Raw genomic sequence first — 24606 nt, 5'->3', positions numbered from 1 at the left:
CCAGCGTGCCTGTTCTGAGACCTCTGAGTCGTGTCGTGTTACTGGGGCAGACACGCCGTGCGTGCATCTTCTGCTTAAGTGAAGGAAACCTCTGAACAAAGGGCGTATTTCAGAACTAATGGAAATAAAACTACTATGTAAAAGTCAGGTTTGTTTCCAATTACAAAGAAAGCATGGCTTAAATATAGAACGGTCACAGGTCTTAGGAATCATTCTTCTCTTGGGAAAGTTTACTTCTGGTTCTTCTACAACTGCTTGTGTGACCTTAGACCTTTTAGCTTTTGGAGCTGTATTTCTGAGACTGTTAGGTCTCCACGCTCCATTCTGCCCCTGAAAAGCCAACGTGACCTGTCTGTGAAGGTGAAGGGTGAAGGCTGCCCCATCACTAGGACGTTTACAGGCTCAGACAGTCACACTAGCCTGAGAAGTAGATAAAACGCGGAGGAGGCCGGGTCCTGGATGAGAGGACAGAAGAACAGTGTGCCCAGGAGTGTCTGCGGAAAGGCAGGCGGTTCATCAAGTGTTTTAATCCCGAGCGATCCTGACCAGAGAGCCTCTCTGCCCTCAGTCCATCTGAGAACCCTGTGGTCTCCCTGTCGGCGGGTGCGCCGTCTGTGAGCCACGCTTAGAGCAGAATCGGGAGTAGCGATCAGCTGTCTGTTGTGACATTAAGAAAACGTTTTGTGTATTGGGAGTTGGGGTGAGGGTGGGTTCACTGCCTGAATGCAGATTAGTTACAGATGGAACTGTGAGTTTGCTCCTGTTTATATGTCAGGAAAACTGTTGCTTCCCTTCCTTCTAGGACCCATCTTCTCTGGTTGTGTCGCCATCTGAGGGTATTTCTTAGTAGTGATCTGGGTGACATCTGGCCTGTCGGCCATATCACGGCGACGGGGCGGTTGTGGTGAGGTGGCTGCCGTGTGCGAAGTGCCGCCGGGGGCCCGCGTGCTGTCCTCACGGGTCCCTGCCAGCCCCACCCGGAGAGTAGCCCTTCTGCCTGCTAGGCCCTGCTGGCTGGGTTGTGGGCTCAGCTGGGACCTGGGCTTGGCCAGGTAGCTCCGTTGCACTGCTCTGCTTCCGAAGGTGTTCTGATTACTTTAAGAACTTTTCTGATTAGCTTCATTTTCTTCAGTTTTATACTGAGGACACACCAGGTACGTAGGATTGTTGTTTTTTTCTTGCATCAGTATTCCTTTTAGAACACAAGTCAGTGCCTTCACAGCAAGGACTTTTGTCTGTTCTGGCCACTGCTGTGTCCCCAGGGCCTCCTGGTACACAGTGGGTGTTTAATAAGTATTTGCACCAACGACACATCACAGAAGGGAGGGACGCGTCCTGTGGAAGCCTGAGAAGACCCAGCACACCTGGGGCCTCGCAGGGGTCGGGTCCTGTTGGGTGCTGTTCCTACCCAGCGGCCCTGAAGCGGGGTCCTGAGGGTGGGGAGCCCGTGGGCCGCAGCGCTCACGTTCCCATCTCTCTGTCTTTTCCTGCCCCCAGGACGACCGCTGCAGGACCCCTCTGTGCATTCTGGCGTCCCTGATGCCCGCCCCGGCCGTGCCCACCTTCAGGTGCCAGCTCCCCACCCTCTGGTCTCCCCAGCGATGCCCGCGCAGCCTGAAGGCGGGAGGGCAGGGCAGCGGCTTCCAGGGCCCGGGGCGCTGAGCGCCGGGACTCGTCCAAGTGCAGGTGGGGACGTGCGGTCTGAGTTGAGCCGCCGCGGAGCCGCAGCCGCACGTGGCTCTGAGCTCCTGAGACGCGGGTTGAGCTGGATGAGCTGTGAGAGCAGGGTGCACGCGGACTCCAGGGCTGGTGTGGGAAGAGGGCTGTGAGGGGCTGCATCGTGGTTTCTACAGGGACTGCGTCTTAGTGTTGCGGGTGGGCTGGGCTGATGTATTACTGAAGTCAGTCTTCCTTTTTAGATAGGGTTACTAGAACCTTTAAAATGACACACTGGCCTGTTTTTGTGTCTCATGTTATATTTTATTGGGCAGTGTTGCTTTAGAGTGTTGATTATTAACTCAGTAAAAGTTACTTATTTTTATTCATATGTATTTAAAAATAAATGTTTTGATGCTAAACAAATTATTTCCCCAAAATGAAGCATCTTTACAGTCTGACAGAGGCAGCACAGAAGCAAAAGACTAGGGCTTGCACGTGCCTGGTGGGTGCCTGGCACCTCGCGTCCAGGGTGCGCGGCCTTGGGTCCCCGACGCTGCTTGCAGAGTCGCCATTTGTCCTGGAACTTACCCTGCAAGTGACTGTGAAAAACGGTGGATTTTCCCTGTAGTGGAGGATGTCTGCATGCTGCCATGATAGGAAGGGTTTTTGTCCCTCAGCTTTTAGCTTCTCCATTTTCCCCACCTTTTAGGAAAATGAGTAGTTGTTATCGAGATACAGATGTGATTGTGTATGTGTGGCCCTTTCAGCTGCGGTGTGATTTCCACACTGAGGAACCTGGAGGAGGGGACCGCCGACAGGACCTACTGCATCCTGCTTGACTGCCTCTGCTCCTGGGGCCACGTGGGGCACGTCCTGGAGCTCGTCTGCGACTGGCTGCCCGAGGAGGCGCCTCAGAGCAAGGTAGGGGTCTTCCTGCTGCGCTCCGCCAGGGGCGGTGTGCCAGGGCTCACGGCTCTCCTCCCGCCGGTCTCTTCCTGCCCCTCAGGGTAACTCGGCCTCCAAGAGGAAAGTGCGGGTCCAGGACCCGTGTCCAGTCAAACCTGGGCTGGCGCTGGTCTACGTGGAATATTTGCTGACCCACCCCAAGAACCGCGAGTGCCTCCTCTCTGCGCCCCAGAAGAAGCTGAACTGTCTTTTGAAAGCACTTGAAACATCCAAGGTAGTTTTGTAGAACAGACACAGGCTCCGTGGAAGCTGACTGATGAAGTCAGATCCGAGTTTTCCATGTTGAAGTGTCATTTTTCACCTGGGGACGGGAGGGGACCAGGTGCACATTTTGGGGCCCGGCTCTTTCTACCAGGTCTCTTCAGAGCTCAGTGTCCTGTCCTGCCTGCCTCCACGGGTGAGCCTGCCTGCCGGAACTGGCTGTGGGCAGGAGGCTGCCCACCACCCAGGCCCCTCGCTCTCCTCCTTGCATGGCTGTGGGGGCTCCAGCCCCCCGAGTTTGGGGCAGACCACCCCAGGCTCTTTGTGTGCAGTCCTGTGGGTTCATTCCCTTTCTCTGCGGCTGTCTCCGCAGGCCCGCCCCGGCTGCTGCTGCCCGATTCTATCGTGCCGGAGGCCCCCACGCACTAGCAGCGGGCGGGGCGGGCGGGGTTGTGGGAGGCATGAGCCAGCAGAGCTCAGTCCTGGGCCCCGGGGGAAGCGCCCGTGAAGAGCTGTGGTCTTGCCACTTTGCGGGAGGCCTGGCGGAGGGAGGAGGCGCGGGCTTCTCAGGACGCCCCGCAGTGCTGTACCTGCCCGGCACTTCGGGCCACGGTGTCCTCGCCTCCTGTGCGGGCTGCTCGGCCAGAGCCCGGCCTGAGGAGTCCTGTTCCGCAGGGGAATCTGGAGTCCATTCTGCAGACGCCAGATGGCAGCCCTCCGCACCTGAGTGAGGGCACCGCGCTGCGGGCCTTCAGCCTGTACTGTCGGCTGAGCATCCATCTTCAGCACAAGGTGTGTCTGTGGCTCAGGGCGGGGCGTGGGCTGAGCGGGCCCGGGGCTCCACGCTGACCTGTCTGCTCTTGTTTTTGGGCAGTTCTGCTCAGAAGGCAAAGTGTACCTGTCCACTTTGGAAGATACCGGGTCTTGGTTAGAAAGCAAAGTTTTATCTTTCATTCGCGATCAAGACGAAGAATACCTGAAGCTTCACAGGGTGGTTTATCAGCAGATTATCCAGGTTAGGAGTCTTGGGACATGGAAACCCTGCTCCATTGTGATGGGCTTCCGGGTCTCATTTCCAATCTGAACTATGACTTCAGTCAGTAATGCTGCTTTCTTGAGTACCTACGCTAGCCTCTGAGTGTCCAGAGTTTATCTTTTGCGAAGCACAAACTGTAATTTTAAAGCAATTTTACACAGTACAGGTAACAGGTGCTGTTTTTGGAATTACAGAAAATGTGTTTCTAGATTTCCTATGGAAAGAAAAATAAGAATTGATGTGTCTTTATGGAAACCACTCTGTGAACACCTTCTCTGTGATTCACCTGGCAGCCCCTTAGGTATTAGGAGCTGTGCCAGCTGCGTGCGGCCCCTCTGGCCTCTGTGAGGTCACAGCAGCGTGTCTGTCTCTCTTCCAGACCTACCTGACCGTGTGTAAGGATGTCATCATGGTTGGCCTTGGCGACCGCAAGTTTCAGACGCATCTTCTACAGTGGAGCCTTGGAATCATGCAAACAGGTACCTAGTTTGTTAAAGGACTAGTTAAGAGCAACTCACAGTAAGAAGCAGTGCCTCCCTTTGCGGGACTCTCACTTTTGAGTGACAGACGCATAACAAACTACTACTACTACTAAGTCGCTCAGTCGTGTCCGACTCCGTGCGACCCCACAGACGGCAGCCCGCCAGACCCCCCGTCCCCGGGACTCTCCAGGCAAGAACACTGCGACCCCACAGACGGCAGCCACCAGGCGCCCTGTCCCCGGGATGCTCCAGGCAAGAACACTGGAGTGGGTTGCCATGTCCTTCTCCAATGCATGAAAGTGAAAAGTGAAAGTGAAGTCGCTCAGTTATGTCTGACTCTTCGTGACACCATGGACTGCAGCCTACCAGGCTCCTCTGTCCATGGGATTTTCCAGGCAAGAGTACTGGAGTGGGGTGCCACTGCCTTCTCCGGTATAACAAACTGGTTTACATTAAAAAAGGAATTAACAGGCCGAGGCAGCCAGGCAGTTCATGGTACTTTTGGTGCTGGCCTGACAAGTGCAGCATTTCTGGCGGGGTCTTAGGCTTCTCCTCTGGGGGCCTTGTGGTTGTGGACGACTGCTCTGTGTGGTCACCTGTCTGCTGCTCCCATCGGGTGTCCGTGGGCAGAGCTCACAGAAGAGTGCTCGCCGTCTGCCTGTGAGTCAGGAGTTGTTTAATGGCCCCCCACCCTGGGACCCCTGGGAGGTTGCTGTCACCCTGAGGATGGGGTGACAGTGTGGCCCTGGTGACTGACATCGTTGTGTCTACACCTGCTTTGGAGGAGATGCCAGGTGGTCCGTGCTGAGAGAGTGCCTGGGAAGTTGGCTGCCCTCAGGCCATCCGGGCTGAGGGTTATCTGGAGCCTCCCAGGATCGGGCGGGTTCTTGCAGCCCCTTGCCCAGTGGCAGGAGAAGTGTGGGGCCCAGGCCGTCCCCTTGGCCTCGGGCCAGGCTCTGGCTGAGAGCCTGCTGCCGTGAGTCCCGCCCTGCGGCCTCCCTGGCCGCTGCCACGTGGGCTCACTCCACAGCTGGGGCTGTACGTGCTCCTCTGAGAGCCGCAGAGGCTTGGGAAGGAGGGGTTCAAATGGCTCTAACTCAGATACTTGCTAGAAGAGACTGAAAATGGTATGATCATTGAGCAAATTCAACAGTAAGTTTGCATTAGTCTCCCGGGGTCTTGTGTGGTCTTAGCATCATCGTGCAGACCTCAGACATGGCTTGGCCTCAGACCCCACAGCAGCTTCCTCCCTGTGCTGCTGTCCCTGGGGTGGTGGCTGGCCTGCACCCGAGCTGGGTTCCAGTTGCTTTGCTCTGCTGTCTTGATTATACCTTTCCTTATCTGTAACTAAGGGGCTTCAGCAGGATTAATACATTATTTGTTTAAAATACCCACAGAGGCTAAATATTAAATAGAAGAATTTTTTTTTGTTTTAAGATCTAACTTTTTGCTTTGTTTAATTCATTATAAGTCTTACTTTCATCTTAAATTTAGGGTCTTCCCTGGTGGTCCAGTGGCTGACTACTCCCTGCTGCTGGTGTAGGGAGCCCAGGTTCAATCCCTGGTCAGGGAAGTAGATACCACATGCCACAACAAAGACCAGCACAGCCAAATAAACAAACAAATATTCTAAAATAAATAAATCTAAGCCTAATTGTTGAAACATTAAAAGTGATTTGTGTTTGGGTAACTCAATTTATCATCTAGTAATTATTTTCCCCTAAGGATTGAATCTGGGCTTCCCCGCTGGCACTCGTGGTAAAGAACCCGCCTGCCAGTACAGGAGACGTGAGAGATACAGGTTCGATCCCTGGGTTCGGAAGATCCCCTGGAGGAGGGCATGGTGACCCACTCCAGTATTCTTGCCTAAAGAATCCCATGGACAAAGAAGCCTGTGGGCTGCAGTTCAGGGGGTCACAAAGAGTCAGACACAATTGACGTGACTTAGCAGCACACAAGGATTGAGTCTATTTTTAACACTTCTAAAATTCTAATTAGCTCCTTGGAAATTTTTATATCTCCAATGTAGGTGGATTTATTACATAGAATTGTCTGTTCCCCTCAAGTATAAGGCCCTAAGCTTCTAACCTTACCTTGGACCAAGCTGAAATGATCTTTGTATTTAGACATTTTAATAATCAGCATTTCCCGGGAGAGAATCTGCTATGAGCTCATTCTTTTAGAGTTTTGTTGCAAACGGAAACAGGCCTTTGGCCACGAGGCTCTCAGGCCTTTCCTCCCAGACTCGCCCTCAGTCTCACCGTCATGTGGGAGCAGACACGCCCTGCAGCAGGGCCGCGGGGGCCGCGCTGTGCACGCGAGCCGCGTCCGTCCGCACTGTTTGTGAGGACAGTGGCTTTGTGTCTGATAAAAGGAGCCAGTTGTGTGGATGTCAGATTTTATATTAATCTGATCAGCTTGGTACTGGCTCACCAGTAACACTCCTCTAAGTTACCATGATATATGTGTTAAGTGAAAAATGTAATAATTTCAACTAAATTGTGTGATTAAACAACAGATTTTCCCAACTTTGTTTCCAGTGAAGGGATTCTTTTATGTTTCATTGCTTCTCGGAATTCTGAAAGAGATAACTGGAAGTTCCTTGACGTGGAAAACAGACTCGGAGGACGAGGTCGCCATGGTGTTTGACATGGTCCAGAAAGTATTTCAGCAGATGCTGGAGTGCATGGCACGGAGCTTCAAGAAGCAGCCAGAAGAGGGTTTGCAGGTGTGGGCTCCTCCCCCAGCGGGTTCAGAACTAGAGGGGCAGCGCCCAGCTGGCGGCCCAGGGCGTGGAGCCAGGCCTGCAGGCCCCAGAGCCCGTGGGTGCTGTTGGCGTTGCGGGGAGGTGCCATGCAGCAGGAGGCGGCTGCCCAGTGCCCCTTTCCACTGGTGCTGCCCCCTCTCCCTGGGGCAGCGTGCTCTGGGGAGGAGGCTGAGGGGCCAGGAGCCCACCTTTGAGTGCTGGTCTGGGGACCGTGTTGGCAGTTCGGGTCAGCAGGCCATTGGCCCAAGAGCTCTTCTGCTCGGCAGGACAGAAGCAGAGAGCTACTTGCAGTAGCTTGTGAGTACTCAGCTGCTAGGAGTGCAGATTTAAAAAATGCTTCAGTGGGAGGATGTTTATGAGTTATTGAAACTTTCCATTTCATTCTACCTTTAGCTTGTAGAGGGAATTGAAGGTCATTGGCCATATTTTCTGTTAATTTGAAAAAGTCCTGTTTTTGATGAGTTGGTTCAGGTGTCTGTGATCTGTTCGTGTAATTTGTGCCAGAATTTTTTTTTTCTCACTATTGGCTGTGCAGCTTTGTTCAGAACACATGGCCTCATAGTGGGTGTCTTCCCTTAATGTCAGTGATATTTCTTCCTCTTTCGTTTTGAGAACTTTATTAATGTTGCTGATACTCCTGTTCTCGGAGTTTTTCTCTGCTCCGGGGAGTGTGTTCAGGGTGCCGCCCAGGGCCTTCGGGCTGTGTGTGCTGTGTGTCGTCTCCAGCACCAGAGAGGAGGGCGTGGGCAGCAGGGTCGTCAGGTGGGACGGGCCTCAGCCCCGCGGAGGCACGAGGAGGCCGCATCCCTGACGGTGATGTTCAGGACTAACGGCGACTGATGTGTTTCTTGTAGCTCCTTTACTCTGTTCAGACTCCTCTGCATGAATTCATCAGCACTGTGCAGTCCTGGCATGTGGACAAGCCAGTTCACCGGGGCGTGTTCTCTACCCTGATCGCTGCGTCTGTGGTTGAGATAAGCCACTGGCTCCGGAAGGTGCGTTGTCCTGAAGCTGCTGTGTCTCGTTTTGGCTACTGAAGAGGCTGTTTTCTGCTGGAAGCACGTCTTTGTCTTTCTCTAGGTGTTTTTCAGAGCTCAGGTGCCGCGGGAGGTCCGCTCCTTCCACGGCTGCCCCTCACGGCTCCGTGGCTGGCTTGTGTTCACGGCCGTGCTCAGCGGAGAGCAGGGTGTGGAGTGCCTGGTGCTGCTGCTGGAGCAGCTCACGTCACTGACTGCCGTGCGATACATAAACCTTACTTTTGCTTTTAAGCACAGGAAGTTTGAATCTGTAATATCAGTTTAGACAGATAGTTTGCTCCTAGTCCATAAAGGACTGGCCAGTTCCTGGCAGGAGCGTATTTCATATGATTAGCCTGCTTGGTTCAAGGCGGACATAATCAGGACGATAATTCAGGTCACAATAAAGCACGCTCTGTCATGGCCTGGAGCCCTGATGCTCGTGTGTGAGGGCTTGCAGCAATGCCGCAAGACAGTAAAGAGCGGTGTTTTCTCTCAGTATGGAAAGGAGAAATCTGACAGGAAATACCATCGAAATATATAAATGCAAACATATAATTGGTACAAATTTTGTATTATGAAATCACAAATATAAAAGAAGTTGACAAAATTGTAGGACATTAACCGAGTTTCAGGCCCTCCTGAAAGCTTGAAGGGAGATCATTCTGGTTTAGGAGCGTGCGTCCTGGCCTACACACAGCCTACTAACTGAAGCTCCTCAGGCCTGTGAGGGGCACAGCTGACAGCTGAGGCTGCCAGTGCCACTGGGGCCCATTCGTTTACATTTTTTCCTGTGGCTGCTTTGTGCTGCAACAGCAGAATTGAGTACTTGTGGCTGAGATCATTTTGCCAAAAAGTTTAAAATGTTTACTATTTAATATTTACTATTTTACTGCTTTATAGAAAAAGTTTAAGTTGAGAAAACCTGATCCGGGCTAATAAGAATAACAATTAAATTTGCTTAGTGTAGAAACACATTGTTGACAAAAGAAGATAATCAAAGAGTGTTTGACAGAGGGCTTGTCAAGTGACATGTGTCTTTTTTCTTCTGTCCAATTGATTGACACCACTGCAAATCATGATTATGATAGCCATTGCAAAAGTTAACAAAAATAATTATTTTGAGTTTCTGGAAAGCCTTTCTCAAGTTTGTAAGAAAATTCAGAGAAGTATAAAATGAGTGATTAGCCCAGTCTCAGTCTTGATTCATGTTACTAACTTGATTTTTTTTAGGTTTCTGATATGGAAGAGCTTACCCCGCCAGAGGGTCTTTCAGCCCTTCCACCATTTTCAAGGTGTTTAATAGGAATAATAATAAAATCTCCAAATGTAGTCAGGTAATCTTTTTCTCTTTACGGTCTTCTTACTCCTATGGCTGTAAGCTCTCAGTAACTTTAACTCTGTTCCTTTTACTCTCAAGATATTAGCATTATACTTCTACAAAGAGAAATTATAACTTTCTGAAAGAAACGTTCATCCACATAGTCTCTGGTTATGCTTATCGTAACTCCAGTTCATTTAGAGGGAAACATTTAAGCTGTTACTGGGCACTGCAGTGCTTCTGACAGGGGTGCTTGGTTGAGCGCCGTGTGGTTTTCCCGGGGCACGTGCTCGTCTCCACGCGGGGGTCACCTGACCTGATGCCAGGGTGTCTGTGGCACAGGCAGCACTGACGGCCACACGAGGGAGAGTCCTGCACATATGATGCCTGCGGACCTTCGGTAGTGGATGTGTCTGCTGCAGACTTCAAAAGCATCATTTCAACAGCTGTGAATTATCTTTCAATAGCACATTAAATCTTTCTTGTGATATTATAAGTATGCAGAGGGCTTCATTCACTTGCCAGAACATCCCTGTTCTCTTTCTAGCAGCATCATCTGATTTTAGTGTCTCACCTGTATGATTTGTCGTGCTTACAGTGAAGAGTGTGGAAAGACTTTAATCAATTTCCCATGTTACTGAAACGTGGTATTTCCCATTCTCTGAAAACTGGAATTCATGGTGGTTGATGAATCTGACAGAATCTGGTCCACTGGAGAAGGGAATGGCAAACCACTTCAGTATTCTTGCCTTGAGAACCCTATGAACAGTATGAAAAGGCAAAATGATAGGATACTGAAAGAGGAACTCCCCGGTTGGTAGGTGCTCAATATGCTACTGAAGATCAGTGGAGAAATAACTCCAGAAAGAATGAAGGGATGGAGCCAAAGCAAAAACAATACCCAGTTGTGGGTGCAACTGGTGATAGAAGCAAGGTCCGATGCTGTAAAGAGGAATACTACATAGGAAACTGGAATGTTAGGTCCATGAATCAAGGCAAATTGGAAGTCGTCAAACAGGAGATGGCAAGAGTGAACGTTGACATTCTAGGAATCAGCGAACTAAAATGGACTGGAATGGGTGAATTTAACTCAGATGACCATTATATCTACTACTGCAGGCAGGAATCCCTCAGAAGAAATGGAGTAGCCATCATAGTCAACAAAAGAGTCTGAAATGCAGTACTTGGATGCAATCTCAAAAACGACAGAATGATCTCTGTTCGTTTCCAAGGCAAACCATTCAATATCACAGTAATCCAAGCCTATGCCCCAACCAGTAATGCTGAAGAAGCTGAAGTTGAACGGTTCTATGAAGACCTACAAGACCTTTTAGAACTAACACCCAAAAAAGATGTCCTTTTCATCATAGGGGACTGGAATGCAAAAGTAGGAAAGCATGAAACACTTGGAGTAGCAGGCAAATTTGGCCTTGGAGTACGGAAATAAGCAGGGCATAGGCTAATAGAGTTTTGCCAAGAGAATGCACTGGTCATAACAAACACCCTCTTCCAACAACACAAGAGAACACTCTACACATGGACATCACCAGATGGTCAACACCGAAATCAGATTGATTATATTCTTTGCAGCCAAAGATGGAGAAGCTCTATACAGTCAGCAAAAACAAGACCGGGAGCTGACTGTGGCTCAGATCCTGAACTCCTTATTGCCAAATTCAGACTTAAATTGAAGAAAGTAGGGAAAACCACTAGGCCATTCAGGTATGACCTAAATCACATCCCTTATGATTATACAGTGGAAGTGAGAAATAGATTTAAGGGACTAGATCTCATAGAGTACCTGATGAACTATGGATGGAGGTTCGTGACATTGTACAGGAGACAGGGATCAAGACCATCCCCATGGAAAAGAAATGCAAAAAAGCAAAATGGCTGTCTGGGGAGGCCTTACAAATAGATGTGAAAAGAAGAGAAGCGAAAAGCAAAGGAGAAAAGGAAAGATATAAGCATCTGAATGCAGAGTTCCAAAGAATAGCAAGGAGAGATAAGAAAGCCTTCCTCAGCGATCAATGCAAAGAAATAGAGGACAACAACAGAATGGGAAAGACTAGAGATCTCGTCAAGAAAATTAGAGATACCAAGGGAACATTTCATGCAAAGATGGGCTCGATAAAAGACAGAAATGGTATGGACCTAACAGAAGCAGAAGATATTAAGAAGAGGTGGCAAGAATACACAGAAGAACTGTACAAAAAGATCTTCATGACCAAGATAATCATGATGGTGTGATCACTGACCTAGAGCCAGACATCCTGGAATGTGAAGTCAACTGGGTCTTAGAAAGCATCACTATGAACAAAGCTAGTGGAGGTGATGGAATTCCAGTTGAGCTCTTTCAAATCCTGAAAGATGATGCTGTGAAAGTGCTGCACTCAATATGCCAGCAAATTTGGAAAACTCAGCAGTGGTCACAGGACTGGAAATGGGCAGTTTTGACTCCAATCCCAAAAAAAGACAATGCTAAAGAATGCCCAAACTACTGCACAATTGCACTCATTTCACACACTAGTAAAGTCATGCTCAAAATTCTCCAAGCCAAGCTTCAGCAATACGTGAACTGTAAACTTCCTGATGTTCAAGCTGGTTTTAGAAAAGGCAGAGGAACCAGAGATCAAATTGCCAACATCCGCTGGATCATGGAAAAAGCAAGAGAGTTCCAGAAAAACATCTATTTCTGCTTTATTGATTAAGCCAAAGCCTTTGACTGTGTGGATCACAATAAACTGTGGAAAATTCTGAAAGAGATGGGAATACCAGACCATCTGACCTGCCTCTTGAGAAACCTATATGCAGGTCAGGAAGCAACAGTTAGAACTGGACATGGAACAACAGCCTGATTCCAAATAGGAAAAGGAGTCTGTCAAGGCTGTGTATTGTCACCCTGCTTATTTAACTTTTATGCAGAGTACATCATGAGAAACGCTGGGCTGGAAGAAGCACAAGCTGGAATCAAGATTCCTGGGAGAAATCTCAATAACCTCAGATATGCAGATGACACCACCCTGATGGCAGAAAGTGAAGAAGAACTAAAAAGCCTCTTGATGAAAGTGAAAGTGGAGAGTGAAAAAGTTGGCTTAAAGTTCAACATTCAGAAAAGTAAGATCATGGCATCTGGTCCCATCACTTCATGGGAAATAGATGGGGAAACAGTGTCAGACTTTATTTTTTTGGGCTCCAAAATCACTGCAGATGGTGATTGCAGCCATGAAATTAAAACACCCTTACTCCTTGGAAGGAAAGTTATGACCAACCTCGATAGCATATTCAAAAGCAGAGACATCACTTTGCCGACAGAGGTCCATCTAGTCAAGGCTATGGTTTTTCCAGTAGTCATGTATGGATGTGAGAGTTGGACTGTTAAGACAGCTGAGCGCCGAAGAATTGATGCCTTTGAACTGTGGTGTTGGAGAAGACTCTTGAGAGTCCCTTGGACTGCAAGGAGATCCAACCAGTCCATTCTGAAGGAGATCAGCCCTGGGATTTCTTTGGAAGGAATGCTGCTAAAGCTGAAACTCCAGTACTTTGGCCACCTCATGTGAAGAGTTGAATCATTAGAAAAGACTCTGATGCTGGGAGGGATTGAGGGCAGGAGGAGAAGGGGATGACAGAGGATGAGATGGCTGGATGGCATCACTGACTCGATGGACATAAGTTTGAGTGAACTCTGGGAGTTGGTGATGGACAGGGAGGCCTGGCGTGCTGTGATTCATGGGGTTGCAAAAAGTCGGACACGACTGAGTGACTGAACTGAACTGAACTGATGAATCTTGGCTATTATTTGTCTTTCTATAAAGTATTAAGATATACTATATAGTAATTGCAATTGTTTTTTACTTTTTTGCAGGTCATTTTTAGATGAATTGAAGGCATGTGTCATTTCTGAGGATATTGAAGGCATAGTATGTCTCACAGCTGTTGTGCACATTATTTTGGTAATTAATAAAGGTTGGTTAAGTCTCCTCTTGTATTGTTTGGGATACTGCTGAGTGTGTCTTACATAGATCCTCTTTAGAATGTTTGGGAACGTGTACCCTGCCGGTCAGGCTCTCAAGGCGCTTTCTCCCAGCTCTCCACATCCCACACGTGTGCTGTCTGCCTGGGCGTCTGCTGTGTAGCTGCCCTGTACCAGCATGGATCACAGTACTTCCCTAATGCAGCTCCTGTCCACTCTTCCCAGGACCCATTATGTCTCCTTCTCTGTACCTCAGACCGAATTTCTGTTGATATGTCATTTATTGCCTTTGCCATGTATGTTTAAAAGTCAGAATCATTTTTGCCAATGATAGTGTGTTTTGATATTAATATTTTAGGTATCTGTGTTTCAGTTTAACTGTGTGTACTCTGAGTATCCTAGCCAGTTGAAATACTATTGGAAAAATGATCAGAGATACCTCTGAGATACTTACCAAAGTGTAAAATAGAGTAATAACCCTGCAGGTGACTACAGTTGGGCTTCCATATTTTTTGACGAGTTTTAGTAATGTTGAAATTATTTTCTAGGTATAATGCATAGGGGGCTCTTCGCAAAACAGGTTATCCCTATAAGCATGAATGCATAGTATGGCTGCAGATTCATGACAGGAATTTGTAGCTAGTGTGACCCCAGCCGGGAATCTGGAAAGACCTGCCTGAGGGCATGTCTGCTGGGCACCCATCAGCAAGGTGAGGGACGTTCTCTACACAGAGGGTGTGAGGTGACTGAGAGTCTGTGGGTGAGGGACGTTCTCCACGTGGAGGGTGAGAGGTGACTGAGAGTCTGTGGGTGAGGGATGTTCTCCACGTGGAGGGTGAGAGGTGACTGAGGAGAGTCTGGGGGTGAGGGATGTTCTCCACGTGGAGGGTGTGAGGTGACAGGAGAGTCTGGGGGTGAGGGACGTTCTCCACGTGGAGGGTGTGAGGTGACAGGAGAGTCTGTGGGTGAGGGACGTTCTCCACGTGGAGGGTGTGAGGTGACTGAGAGTCTGTGGGTGAGGGACGTTCTCCACGTGGAGGGTGTGAGGTGACTGAGGAGAGTCTGGGGGTGAGGGACGTTCTCCACGTGGAGGGTGTGAGGTGACAGGAGAGTCTGGGGGTGAGGGACGTTCTCCACGTGGAGGGTGTGAGGTGACAGGAGAGTCTGGGGGTGAGGGACGTTCTTCTCATGGATGGTGTGAATGGAGATTGAGGAGTGAATGGGCACCTAGTACTTAATAAGTACTTAGACGTTAGCCAAGCAGGAGATGATTCTGAAATGTGTTAGTTTCATTACTGTTGAAGATGGTGATGATCACGTCTAATGGCACGGGCAGCAGAATGGGATCATGCCTTTGAAAACTACCTCAAATGTGAGGAAGTGTTTTTGTAATCCCTTACTGGATCTTCTAGAATCCCTTTAAAGGAATTATTTCTGTTCCACAGGTCAATGATGCACTAACTTAGGCGAGGATAGGAGGCTTTGTCTTAACTAAAATTGTACCTGCATTGAAAAAGTACGTGTACTTTTTGATTGGTTGTGTTCAATATTTTTCTGTCTTTAACAGGTAAACATAAGACTTCAAAAGTGAAGGATGTTGCAGCTAGTATTGAGAGAAAACTAAAGACATTCATGGAAATTACTCTGGAGGAGGATAGCTTGGAAAGGTAAAGCACTAGATGCACACCAGCTGTGATGATCTGAACTCTCCTAGGTGTTCCTTAATATATATTAGATCTCGCTTCCATTTCTGCTAGTTGCAAGCAGGTAGAGAACTGGGGATTGAAGGGACAGAAATGTTTCTATTGGCGAGACCCCTTGGGTGTGTTTTAATTGCTTCCCCATTCTGTCTTTAAAAACAAAACCAAAACTTTTACTGGTGAGATTCTGCCCTGGAAAAGTACAACTCACTTTATATGACTTTAAATCTAAGCAGATTATATTTGGTGGTTTGCTATATTTTTGAAACCATGGATATTCATAGGATATAATTATCTGTTTACAAGTGTACATGATGGGAATGGGAAGATCGCTGCAGAGACTGAAGAGCGTGCAGTTTCCACTTTCTGGGTGGCCCGTTGCTGCCTCATGGACTACTGTCTAAGGATGTGTTCATTGCTCTGTTTTTCCCACCAAGTGTTTCTGTTCCTATGTACAGTTTTTGACATGCTGTGCAATTTCCTGTAGACTCTTTTCTGAATTGTGTCTGACTCCCAGACCAGCCATAGAAGCAGTGCTTTCCTGCTGTTTTCTGAACACCATATGGTTAGGTGTTACAGGGCTTTGAACCAGGTAATTAGTTTTATATAAGCCTGGGAGATAAACCACTTTCCAGATCTACTTTCTCCTTAGAAGAAAGGCTTTCAAAATCCTAAATTGCTAACTTTTAACAAAGATAGTCTTTTCTTCTTGCCAATCTGTAGACCTTTCTTTACTTTCCTTACCTTACTGCATTAGCTAGGGCTTCCAGTACAATATTGAAAGGGAGTGGTGAAAGGACCTACTTGTCTTATACAAGATTTTAGTGGGAACGCTTCCTGTTTCTCACCATTAAGCACAATGTTAGCTGTAGACGTTCTTTATCAAGTTGAGGATGTTCCCGACTACTCCCGATTTACAAATAGTTCCTATCATAGTGGGTGTTGGATCTTGTCAAAAACCTTTTCTGCATCTACTTACCAGATCATATCATTTTTCTTTTTGAGCCTGTTGATGTGATAGGTTACAGTAGTTGATTTCCAGATACTAACCCATCTTTGCATACCTGGGATAAATCCCAGTCGGTCATGGTATGTAATTTTTTAATATACTGTTGAGTTTATGTTTTATTGAGTGTTTTTGCATCTGTGGGGTTTCCCTGATAGCTCAGTTGGTAAAGAATCTGCCTGCAATGCAGGAGACCCCAGTTCGATTCCTGGGTGGGGAAGATCCACTGGAGAAGGGATAGGCTACCCACTCCCGTATTTTGGGGCTTCCCTTGTGGGTCACTTGGTAAAGAATCCACCTGCAATGCGGGAGACCTGGGTTTGATCCTTGAGTTGGGATGATCTCCTGGAGAAGGGAAAGGCTACCCACTCCAGTATTCTGGCCTGGAGAATTCCATGGACTGTATAGTTTGTGGGGTTGCAAAGAGTCAGATATGACTGAGCGACTCTCATGAGAGAGATCATTTTGTATTTATCTTTCCTTGTAATGTTTTTGTCTGGCTTTGCTACTAGGGAAATGCTAGCCTCATAGAATGAGTTAGAAAGTATTCCTTCCCTTCTTTCTTCTGAAAGAGACTGTAAATAATTGGTAAACTTCTTCCTCAAACATTTGGCACAATTAATTCATCAGTGAATCCATCTGGGTCTGTTGCTTTGGAAGGTTATGAATCATTTATTCAATTTTTTGAGATCCTGGTCCCATTCCTGGGTCAAGAAGATCCACTGGAGAAGGGACTGGCTACCCACTCCAGTATTCTTGGGTTTCCCTTATGGCTCAGCTGGTAAAGAATCTGCCTGCAATGTGGGAGACCTGGGTTCAATCCCTGGGCTGGGAAGATTCCCTGGAAAGGGGAACGTCTACTCGCTCAAGTATGCTGGCCTGGAGAATTCCATGGACTGTAGAGTCCATGGGGTCGCAAAGAGTTGGACACGACTGAGTGACTTTCACTTGCTGTTCAGATTGTCTATTTCTTCTTGAAATAGTTTTGGCAGACTGTGCCTTTCAGGAATTTGGTCCATCTCATCTAGGTTGTCAACTTTGTGGGCATAGTATTCCTTAATTATCTTTTATAATGTCCATGGGATCTGTAGTCATGTCCCCTCTTTCATTTCTGATATTAGTAATTTGTATCCTCTTTTTTTTTTTTGCAGCCTGACTAGAGGCTTGTTGGGCTTTCCTAGTGCCTCAGTAGTAGAGAATCTGCCTGCCAAGCAGGAGACCTGGGTTCCATCCCTGGGTGGGGAAGATCCCCTGGTGAAGGGAATGGCAACCCACTCCAGTATTCTTGCCTGGGAAATCCCATGGACAGAGGAGCCTGGTGGGCTTCAGACCACGGGGTCACAAAGGAGTCGGCACAACCTAGCCACTAAACAACAAAGAGGCTTATTGGTTTTATTGATCTTCAAAAGAACCAGATTTTAGTTTCTTTGATTTTGTCTATTGATTTCTTTTTTTAAATTTTTTTGCTTTCTGTCCTAATTTTTATTATTTTTTTTCTTTTGCCTGCTTTGGATTTAATTTAGTCTTTTTTTTTTTTCTGGCTTCCTAAGGTAGAAGCCTAATTACTGATTTTCGATGTTTTTGCTTTTCTAATATATTCAGTTGGTGCTATAAATTATTATTGCCCATTAAGCATTGCTTTTGCTGCATGGCACAAATTTCTATGTTACATTTTCACTTAGTTAAAAATATTTTAAAATTTCTCTTGAAATTTCTTCTTTGCCCCATGTGTTCTTTAGAAGTGTATTATTTAATCTCTCAATTTTCCAGTTATTTTTCTGTAATTGATCTCTAGTTTAATTCCATGTTATCTGAGAGAAGACGCTGTGTGGATTTCCATTCTTTTAAATTTATTAAGGTGTGTTTTATGGCCTAATGTGTGACCTATCTTGGTGAATGTTCCATATGAGCTTGAGAAGAATGCATGTTTTACTGTTGTTGGGTGAAGGCATGTCTAAATGGCAGTTATATCCTGTTGGCGGTGGTGAGTTCATCTCTGTCTTTACTGATATTCTGCTTGCTGGATCCGTCTTTCTGTTTTTGATAGAGGGGTTTTCCTTTATATATTTTGTTATCCTGATATTAGGAGCACATGAATTTAGAACTACTATATCTTCTTGATGAATTGACCCTTTCACTTTTATGAGAGGTCCATCTTTTTCTCTAGCATGCTTTTCTCTAGCTATTTCTCATGCTTTTTCTCTAGCATGCTTTTCTCCATAGAATCCATTCTGTTAGGTATTAAGACGGCTCCCCAGCCTCATCTGGTGAACATGTTCCGGGTGCTAGTGGTGTTTGAAGGAGGCAGAAACCCCACGGTGACAGGACAGCCTGAGCGCCAAGTCGGGTTCCTATCAGGGTGTCGGTGTGATGGGTTGGAGCTGGTGAGGGTTATAGTGAACGCTGAAGCATGGAGGAGCCATGCTCCCACTGGGGAGGACTCGCAGCCCGAGGCTGACCCTCACTCCCGGGAGGGAGAAGCCCTGAGGCCTCCTGGGGGGACGCTGCCCATCTGGTCCCTGGGAGCTCAGGGGGCTCGTGCGCACGGCAGTGCTGAGAGCTGCCGGGCCAAGCGAGTCTCGCCGCGCCCACGCGCTCCGCCGGGCAGCAGCACCGTGGAGGGCCTGGAGGGCCGGGGCCGCAGTGCCACCTCTGCGGTCCGGCCTCCCGGCGAAGGCAGGGCCTTGTGGGGAGCCCTCCAGTGGCCCTGCTGACCTGCTTGGCGCCACGCCTCAGTGACAGGCAACCGGGCACTGGAGGAGGGGGCTGGAGTGTCCTTGGTCATGTGCCAAGCACACGCGTTGAGCTACATGCTTTATTCTGGAGACTGTTGACTGTTTCCTGTGCAGTTTAAGAAGGATCTTTGAGGGAGAAACCAGCAGACTCTAGGTTTTATTAACCTGTTTTATTTCTGCGTCTGTGGGGAAGAGGAATGTGAACTTCTGATCTGGAGGAAGCTGAGGAGTGTGTGTGTTCTGAAAACACTGTCACCGTTTACTTGCTCAGTCGTGTCTGACTCCTTTACGACCCCATGGACTGTAGCCCACCAGGCTCCTCTGTCCATGGGATTTCCCGGGCAAGAATTGGTTGCCATTTCCTTCTCCAGGGGATCTTCCTGACTCAGGGTTCAAACCTGTGTCTCCTGCATTGACAGGCAGATTCTTTACCACTGAGCCGCCTGGGAAGCCAGGAGAGGGAGGCAAAAAGCCTACAGCACCCCCTATTCCCAGGTGATTCCCCTATCCAAGAACCAACCAGGCCCGACCCTGCTAAGCTTCCGAGATCAGACGAGATCGGGCGCGTTGCGGGTGGTATGGCTGTCGACAAGTGGGCAGTGCAGATATTCAATAAGGCTGCGAGAATTACAAACCAGATAATGACAAGTAATTATCATAGGACATAGTCATAACCTCAGAAATGCGAGCCTCTTACAGGATTTCTTTGTTAGAAATACCTTCTGTAAGGACAGTTTTTTTGAATAATATGCTATGAACAGCTCTGAGGGACATTTGCACTTGCACAGGCATTCAAGGCTAGTACTTGAATTGTGTTATTAGTTAACGTTGACAGAAAAAAGGCCCTAGAAGTTCAGAACTTACTCTATGGAAAAGAAAAGAATAGTCATAGAATTTAAAAACAGGCATGTAATATTTAGAGGGCTAATGGCTGAGCCCTTGACAAGAGTCATGAGTCAGCTGGAGTCAGTGACTAAACAACAAAATGTCATGTTTTGTTTATTCATTGTTTCTAGAACTACATGCAGTTTTCTCTGCTGAGCTGATACACAGATACCAAGAAAGAATTCTTCCCTTTAAGGAGGAAATGTCCTAAAAAAGCAAATAGGTAGAGGCTGAAATACTGGCTTCCTTCTTAAATATTCAAGAAGCACACTGTAGAAAAACCAGTGTTTGAGGGAAAAGAAGAACCTAAAAACCAAAACATAAAGATCAATCTGATGGAAGATATGCAATTAAGATTTAAGACTATATTTTTAAATATTATTTATTTTTGTCAGCATAGAGACATTAAGGCAGGTTTGCCTTCAAGGCTCTAGGAGCCCTTTGGTCCAGTTAGAACTTAAGGCAGTGGGGCTTTAATGGGGAAGTGAGTGTTTTCTAAGCAGACATACCGGCCATCTCTGCAGGGGGGGTCAGTGTTTTGTTGACTGGTCAGTCGGGTGCTGTCTCGTTGCACTTTCAGAGCCTCACCTGCCGGGAGAGCCAGGCGGGAGGGAGCAGACGCCTGCGCGCTGCTGTGCTGGCGGTTTCCACGGGCTCCATGCTGCCCACTGCCCGCTGTCTCCACACCCCGCGGCGTCCCGGCGCGCAGACACACGTGACGGCACGTGTGCAGTGGCGGAGTGTGAGGGAGACAGGCAGGCAGCCATCGGTGAGGCAGCAGGGCTGGGCCAGCCAGACACCGATAGGAGTCTTTAAAGAAAAGACCAGCTGCAGCCCAAACTAAAAGCCCTTCATTGGAAACACAGCTGATGAACCAGAGCCTCAGCTCCTCGGGGGTCCAAACGGCCTCCATGCAGGGCAACCCGGAGCAGGACAGACACCGCTGCGGAGGAGGGTCCTAGGGGAGGCAGCCGTGCAGCCACTGTGGGGAGAGAGTTTTCATGGCAGGCTAAAGACACATGTACTGGTAAAGGTTCTTTTTTGTTGTTGTTTCTGTAACTAAGCTTTAGACAGGACTGGAGAAAAAAACGACCGTAACACAAGTCCACGTGTCCATGCACAGTGCGGCCGAGCCATACCGAAGCGTCGGCGTGGAGGGCAGAGAAAGGGTTACTGCGGGGCCACACAAGGAGGTGCGTGGCTCGTGCCTTAGAAACCCCAGACTCCCCAAAACCTGTCAGCAGAGCCCTTTTCTAGGCAAGCTGAGGCGGGGTGTGGTTGGTTGTGGCAGCCTTCTTGGTGTCAGATCCTTTGTCCCTGAGTTCGGGTCATGGTCAGGGAGCAAGGTTCCTGTAAATCTCCAGCTCACGAATGTTCTTCTCTGTTCTGACAAGAAAGGGCACGGTCCCAGGACACACATGTCACCCTCTGAGGTCACAGTCCTGGCTGAGGAGCAGGGCTCAGCTGGCGGCTCCCTCAGGGTCGGGCCATCCCCAGACCCTGCTCAGCTCTCATCCCCGAGACAGCCAGGCACTCGGGACCCAACTGACACTCAACTCCTCAGGTGGCCGAAACGGGGGGCCCTGGGGGGGCAGTTCCTGCAGACTGCGTCCATGCAGACCACCGCCGCTGTGAGGGTGCAGACACGGGTGTGGAGCGAGGCTCTCCACTGCCCTGAGGTCTGGGCCATGGCCGGCGGGGGGCCTTGGCGAGGGCTCTGGAGCCCCAGATAACCTCTGGCCCAAGGTGGGGTGAGCCGGGGCACCAGGGACAAGGCCGGGGCCCGCCTCTTGCCTCGCTTGCCACCCAACAGCCACCATCGACAGCTGGTTGAATCGGCTCTAACAGTCACTCACGGACAGGTGGTGCCTTAAGGGAGTCACCGTGGTGCCAACCCGTGGCTGAGCAGGAAGGCTCACCATTGGTCACTGGCAGTCGATTGCTGTGGGCAGAGCCCCTGCAGCGCTGACCAGTGGCTGAGTGGGACACCAGTGGCCGCGAGCTCACTTGCCTGGGAATGGGGGGGCGATGGCACACAGCAGTGACCGTGTGCCAGGGGCGCTGCTCTGCCACAACATCACCCCGAGGCGGAACCAAATTCCTTATTGTGAGACAAAGAAACATCTTAAAAACGTTTACGTTGGCCTCTACGTGGCCCCTTGGGAAAACTGGGACACGTGAGCCTTACTCGAGCTGTGGCCGTGCTGTGGAAACGCACAGGCTCCGCTGCTGGTGTGCAGGGGCCCTGAGCTGCGTCAGCGACGCTGTGTTGGTTACAGGTCGCTTCCTTGGGTGTATGGAGTCAGGGGAAACACACTGCTGGCTGGCGGGCAGCACAGGTCCGCACTGTGTGAGCCCACTTGTGTGCAGGCAGCTCCAGGGGTAAATACTCTGGGACTGCCCTGCCCTGGCGGCCGAGTCTGTGCGTGTGGGGAGCCGTGTTCTCAGAGAGCTAAGTTATATTCAGATTTTCCACTTCACAGAGGCTTGGCATCCGAAACCCCTGTGTTGTTCAAGGGCCACCTGTATTTCTCGAATTTCACCTGATTTCTCCTGATCTCTCTGAATGTGGCTACTAGAAAATGCCCAGTAACTCTGAGCCTGTCTTGATACTGTTCGGGGCAAGACTCGGGCAGGCTGGAGCGCCTGTGACGGCTCCAGGCTGAAGAGGGAATAAGCTGAGGCCATTTGGGGCCCAGACCGTGCCTCGTCTCAGCAGGGAAGCAGAGGCTGGCTGGCCCACACCCTCTGAAGGAGCTCAGGGAAGGGAGACGCAAGGTGAGGGGCTGACAAGCTGCCTCGCATCTATGAGCCCCCAGTGCCACCGGGGACGGGCTGCAGGGTGGGAGGTGAGGGGTGTGCAGGTCACGGGCGATAGAGGAAATGGTGTGCGTCATGCCCTGTTGGGGAAGCGGGCCTCGTCCACTGGCGCTCAGCGGGCCGCTGACCGTGGGTGTGGGAGGGGCGCCCAGGCTGCACCGCTCTCCTGAGCATGTCAGCACCCTGAGCGGGGCCTCCTAGGGCCAGGGCGCGGCCTTGTGCTGGACGGAGGCAGCGCGCCGGCGAGCGCGGGGCCCTGTGAGGTGCTCTGTCTGTCTGTCTGTCCTGCGGCAAGAGCAGGCGCTGTGAGGTGCTCCGTCTGTCTGTCCTGGGGCAAGTGCGGGCCCTGTGAGGGTGCTCTGTCTGCCTGTCTGTCTGTCCTGGGGCAAGCACGGGCCCTGTGAGGTGCTCTGTCTGCCTGTCCGTCTGTCCTGGGTTGAGCACGGGCCCTGTGAGGGTGCTCTGTCTGTCCTGGGGTGAGCGCGGGCCCTGTTAGGTGCTCTGTCTGTCTTGGGCTGAGCGTGGGCCCTGCGAGGAGCTCTGTCCGTCTGTCTGTCCTGGGTTGAGCGTGGGCCCTGTGAGGGTGCTCTGTCCGTCTGTCTCTCCTGGGTTGAGCACGGGCCCTGTGAGGATGCTCTGTCCGTCCATCTGTCCTGGGGTGAGCACGGGCCCTGTGAAGTGCTCTGTCCGTCCGTCTGTCCTGGGGCGAGCACGGGCCCTGTGAGGTGCTCTGTCCGTCTGTCTGTCCTGGGGCGAGCACGGGCCCTGTGAGGTGCTCTGTCCGTCTGTCTGTCCTGGGTTGAGCATGGGCCCTGTGAGGGTGCTCTGTCCGTCGGTCTGTCCTGGGTTGAGCGCAGGCCCTGTGAGGGTGCTCTGTCCGTCTGTCTGTCCTGGGGCGAGCACGGGCCCTGTGAGGTGCTCTGTCCTCTGTCTGTCCTGGGGCGAGCATGGGCGCTGTGAGGTGCTCTGTCTGTCTGTCTGTCCTGGAGCGAGCATGGGCACTGTGAGGTGCTCTGTCTGTCTGTCTGTCCTGGGGTGAGCACGGGCCCTGTGAGGTGCTCTGTCCATCCGTCTGTCCTGGGGCGAGCACGGGCGCTGTTAGGTGCTCCGTCTGTCCTGGGGCGGGGCAGCTCCCACCGGGTGGCTCTGTCCCGGCGCCTGGGCGCCCCGCGTCTGTGAGGCAGGTCTTACTCCGCCTGCTGCTGGGCCCTGGCTGCTCCCGTCCCCTTTGTGTGCTGCAGACTGTCACGCACCCGCCTGGTGGACGTGAGGCCGCGTTCCCGTCGCTGACTCTCTCTCTCTGTGTTTCAGGTTTCTCTACGAATCCTCATCAAGGACTTTGGGAGCACTTTTGAATTCATAACCAAGCCAATGTCTTGGTCATGTAAAAATAGAGGAAAAGGACTCTACAGAAAGTGAGATGACTGTATTTTTCTAGTTTTTTAATGTTAATAACCCATATAATAGAGAAGAGGCAGGGCTGCTTTTGGGGTGGGTATGAGTGGAAACCTCAAAGGTCTTAACATTTGTGTGGAGTGCCTGCATGAAGGGTACATTTAATTTAACAGGTTCTAGGTGTCTTTGGTGCAGAAACCCCCATTACATGGAAGAAAAGACAATTTTCTAGCAAACCCGATTGTTATAAAATGACTTTTATGTATAGTATTGCTTGCGAGCTCTGAGTAATAAAGTGGTGACAACACCTGCTTGTGCGCTTGGTTCCTAAACACCGGTGCGTGTTTTCCCCTCCAGGGACCAGGGCTGAGTTCTGGGCCGGGCCTGGTTCTCCGCCAGGGGCAGCGGTGAGACCCATGGCGGGCCGGGTGGCTGTGGGGAGGAGGCCACCCTGGGGCCTGCCGCAGCCGCCCCCTGCCCCCGGGCATGGATGGGGCCCTGAGGCTGTGCGCACGGCACACAGACCCAGTCATCCAGCCCGGCTGCTGAGCCAGCTTTTCTTCCTAAGAGCCGCCCCGGCTGCGTCCTGCTGACTTCGTCTCAGCGCCCCCGTTACTGGGGTCTCCACGTTCAGACCCCTATAG

General features: G+C 50.0%; 1 protein-coding gene across 5 annotated transcripts in view; it reads left to right on the top strand.

Annotated features, from left to right (window-relative positions):
* NCAPG2 (non-SMC condensin II complex subunit G2) overlaps positions 1-24273 on the top strand; it is a 73686-nt gene extending 49413 nt beyond the window's left edge. For 3 of the 5 annotated variants that reach the window (XM_006041811.4, XM_025291954.3, XM_025291958.3), the window contains 12 exons: positions 1498-1568; positions 2427-2580; positions 2666-2839; positions 3502-3618; positions 3701-3841; positions 4242-4341; positions 6885-7072; positions 7966-8106; positions 9361-9464; positions 13314-13414; positions 14989-15088; positions 23879-24273. In XM_006041811.4, the coding sequence (XP_006041873.1) occupies positions 1498-1568; positions 2427-2580; positions 2666-2839; positions 3502-3618; positions 3701-3841; positions 4242-4341; positions 6885-7072; positions 7966-8106; positions 9361-9464; positions 13314-13414; positions 14989-15088; positions 23879-23930 (1443 nt within the window). In that variant the 3' untranslated portion in view covers positions 23931-24273. Of the gene's footprint in view, positions 1-1497; positions 1569-2426; positions 2581-2665; positions 2840-3501; positions 3619-3700; positions 3842-4241; positions 4342-6884; positions 7073-7965; positions 8107-9360; positions 9465-13313; positions 13415-14988; positions 15093-23878 lie in introns of those variants that run through there. The other 2 variants (XM_025291956.3, XM_044947127.2) reach the window with 2 other exon arrangements.
* The last annotated feature ends 333 nt before the right edge of the window (positions 24274-24606 follow it).

The sequence above is a fragment of the Bubalus bubalis genome, chromosome 8 (genome assembly GCF_019923935.1).
Source record: "Bubalus bubalis isolate 160015118507 breed Murrah chromosome 8, NDDB_SH_1, whole genome shotgun sequence".
In the NCBI taxonomy this organism is placed as follows: domain Eukaryota; kingdom Metazoa; phylum Chordata; class Mammalia; order Artiodactyla; family Bovidae; genus Bubalus; species Bubalus bubalis.
This window is presented reverse-complemented; position numbering and strand designations above follow the sequence as displayed.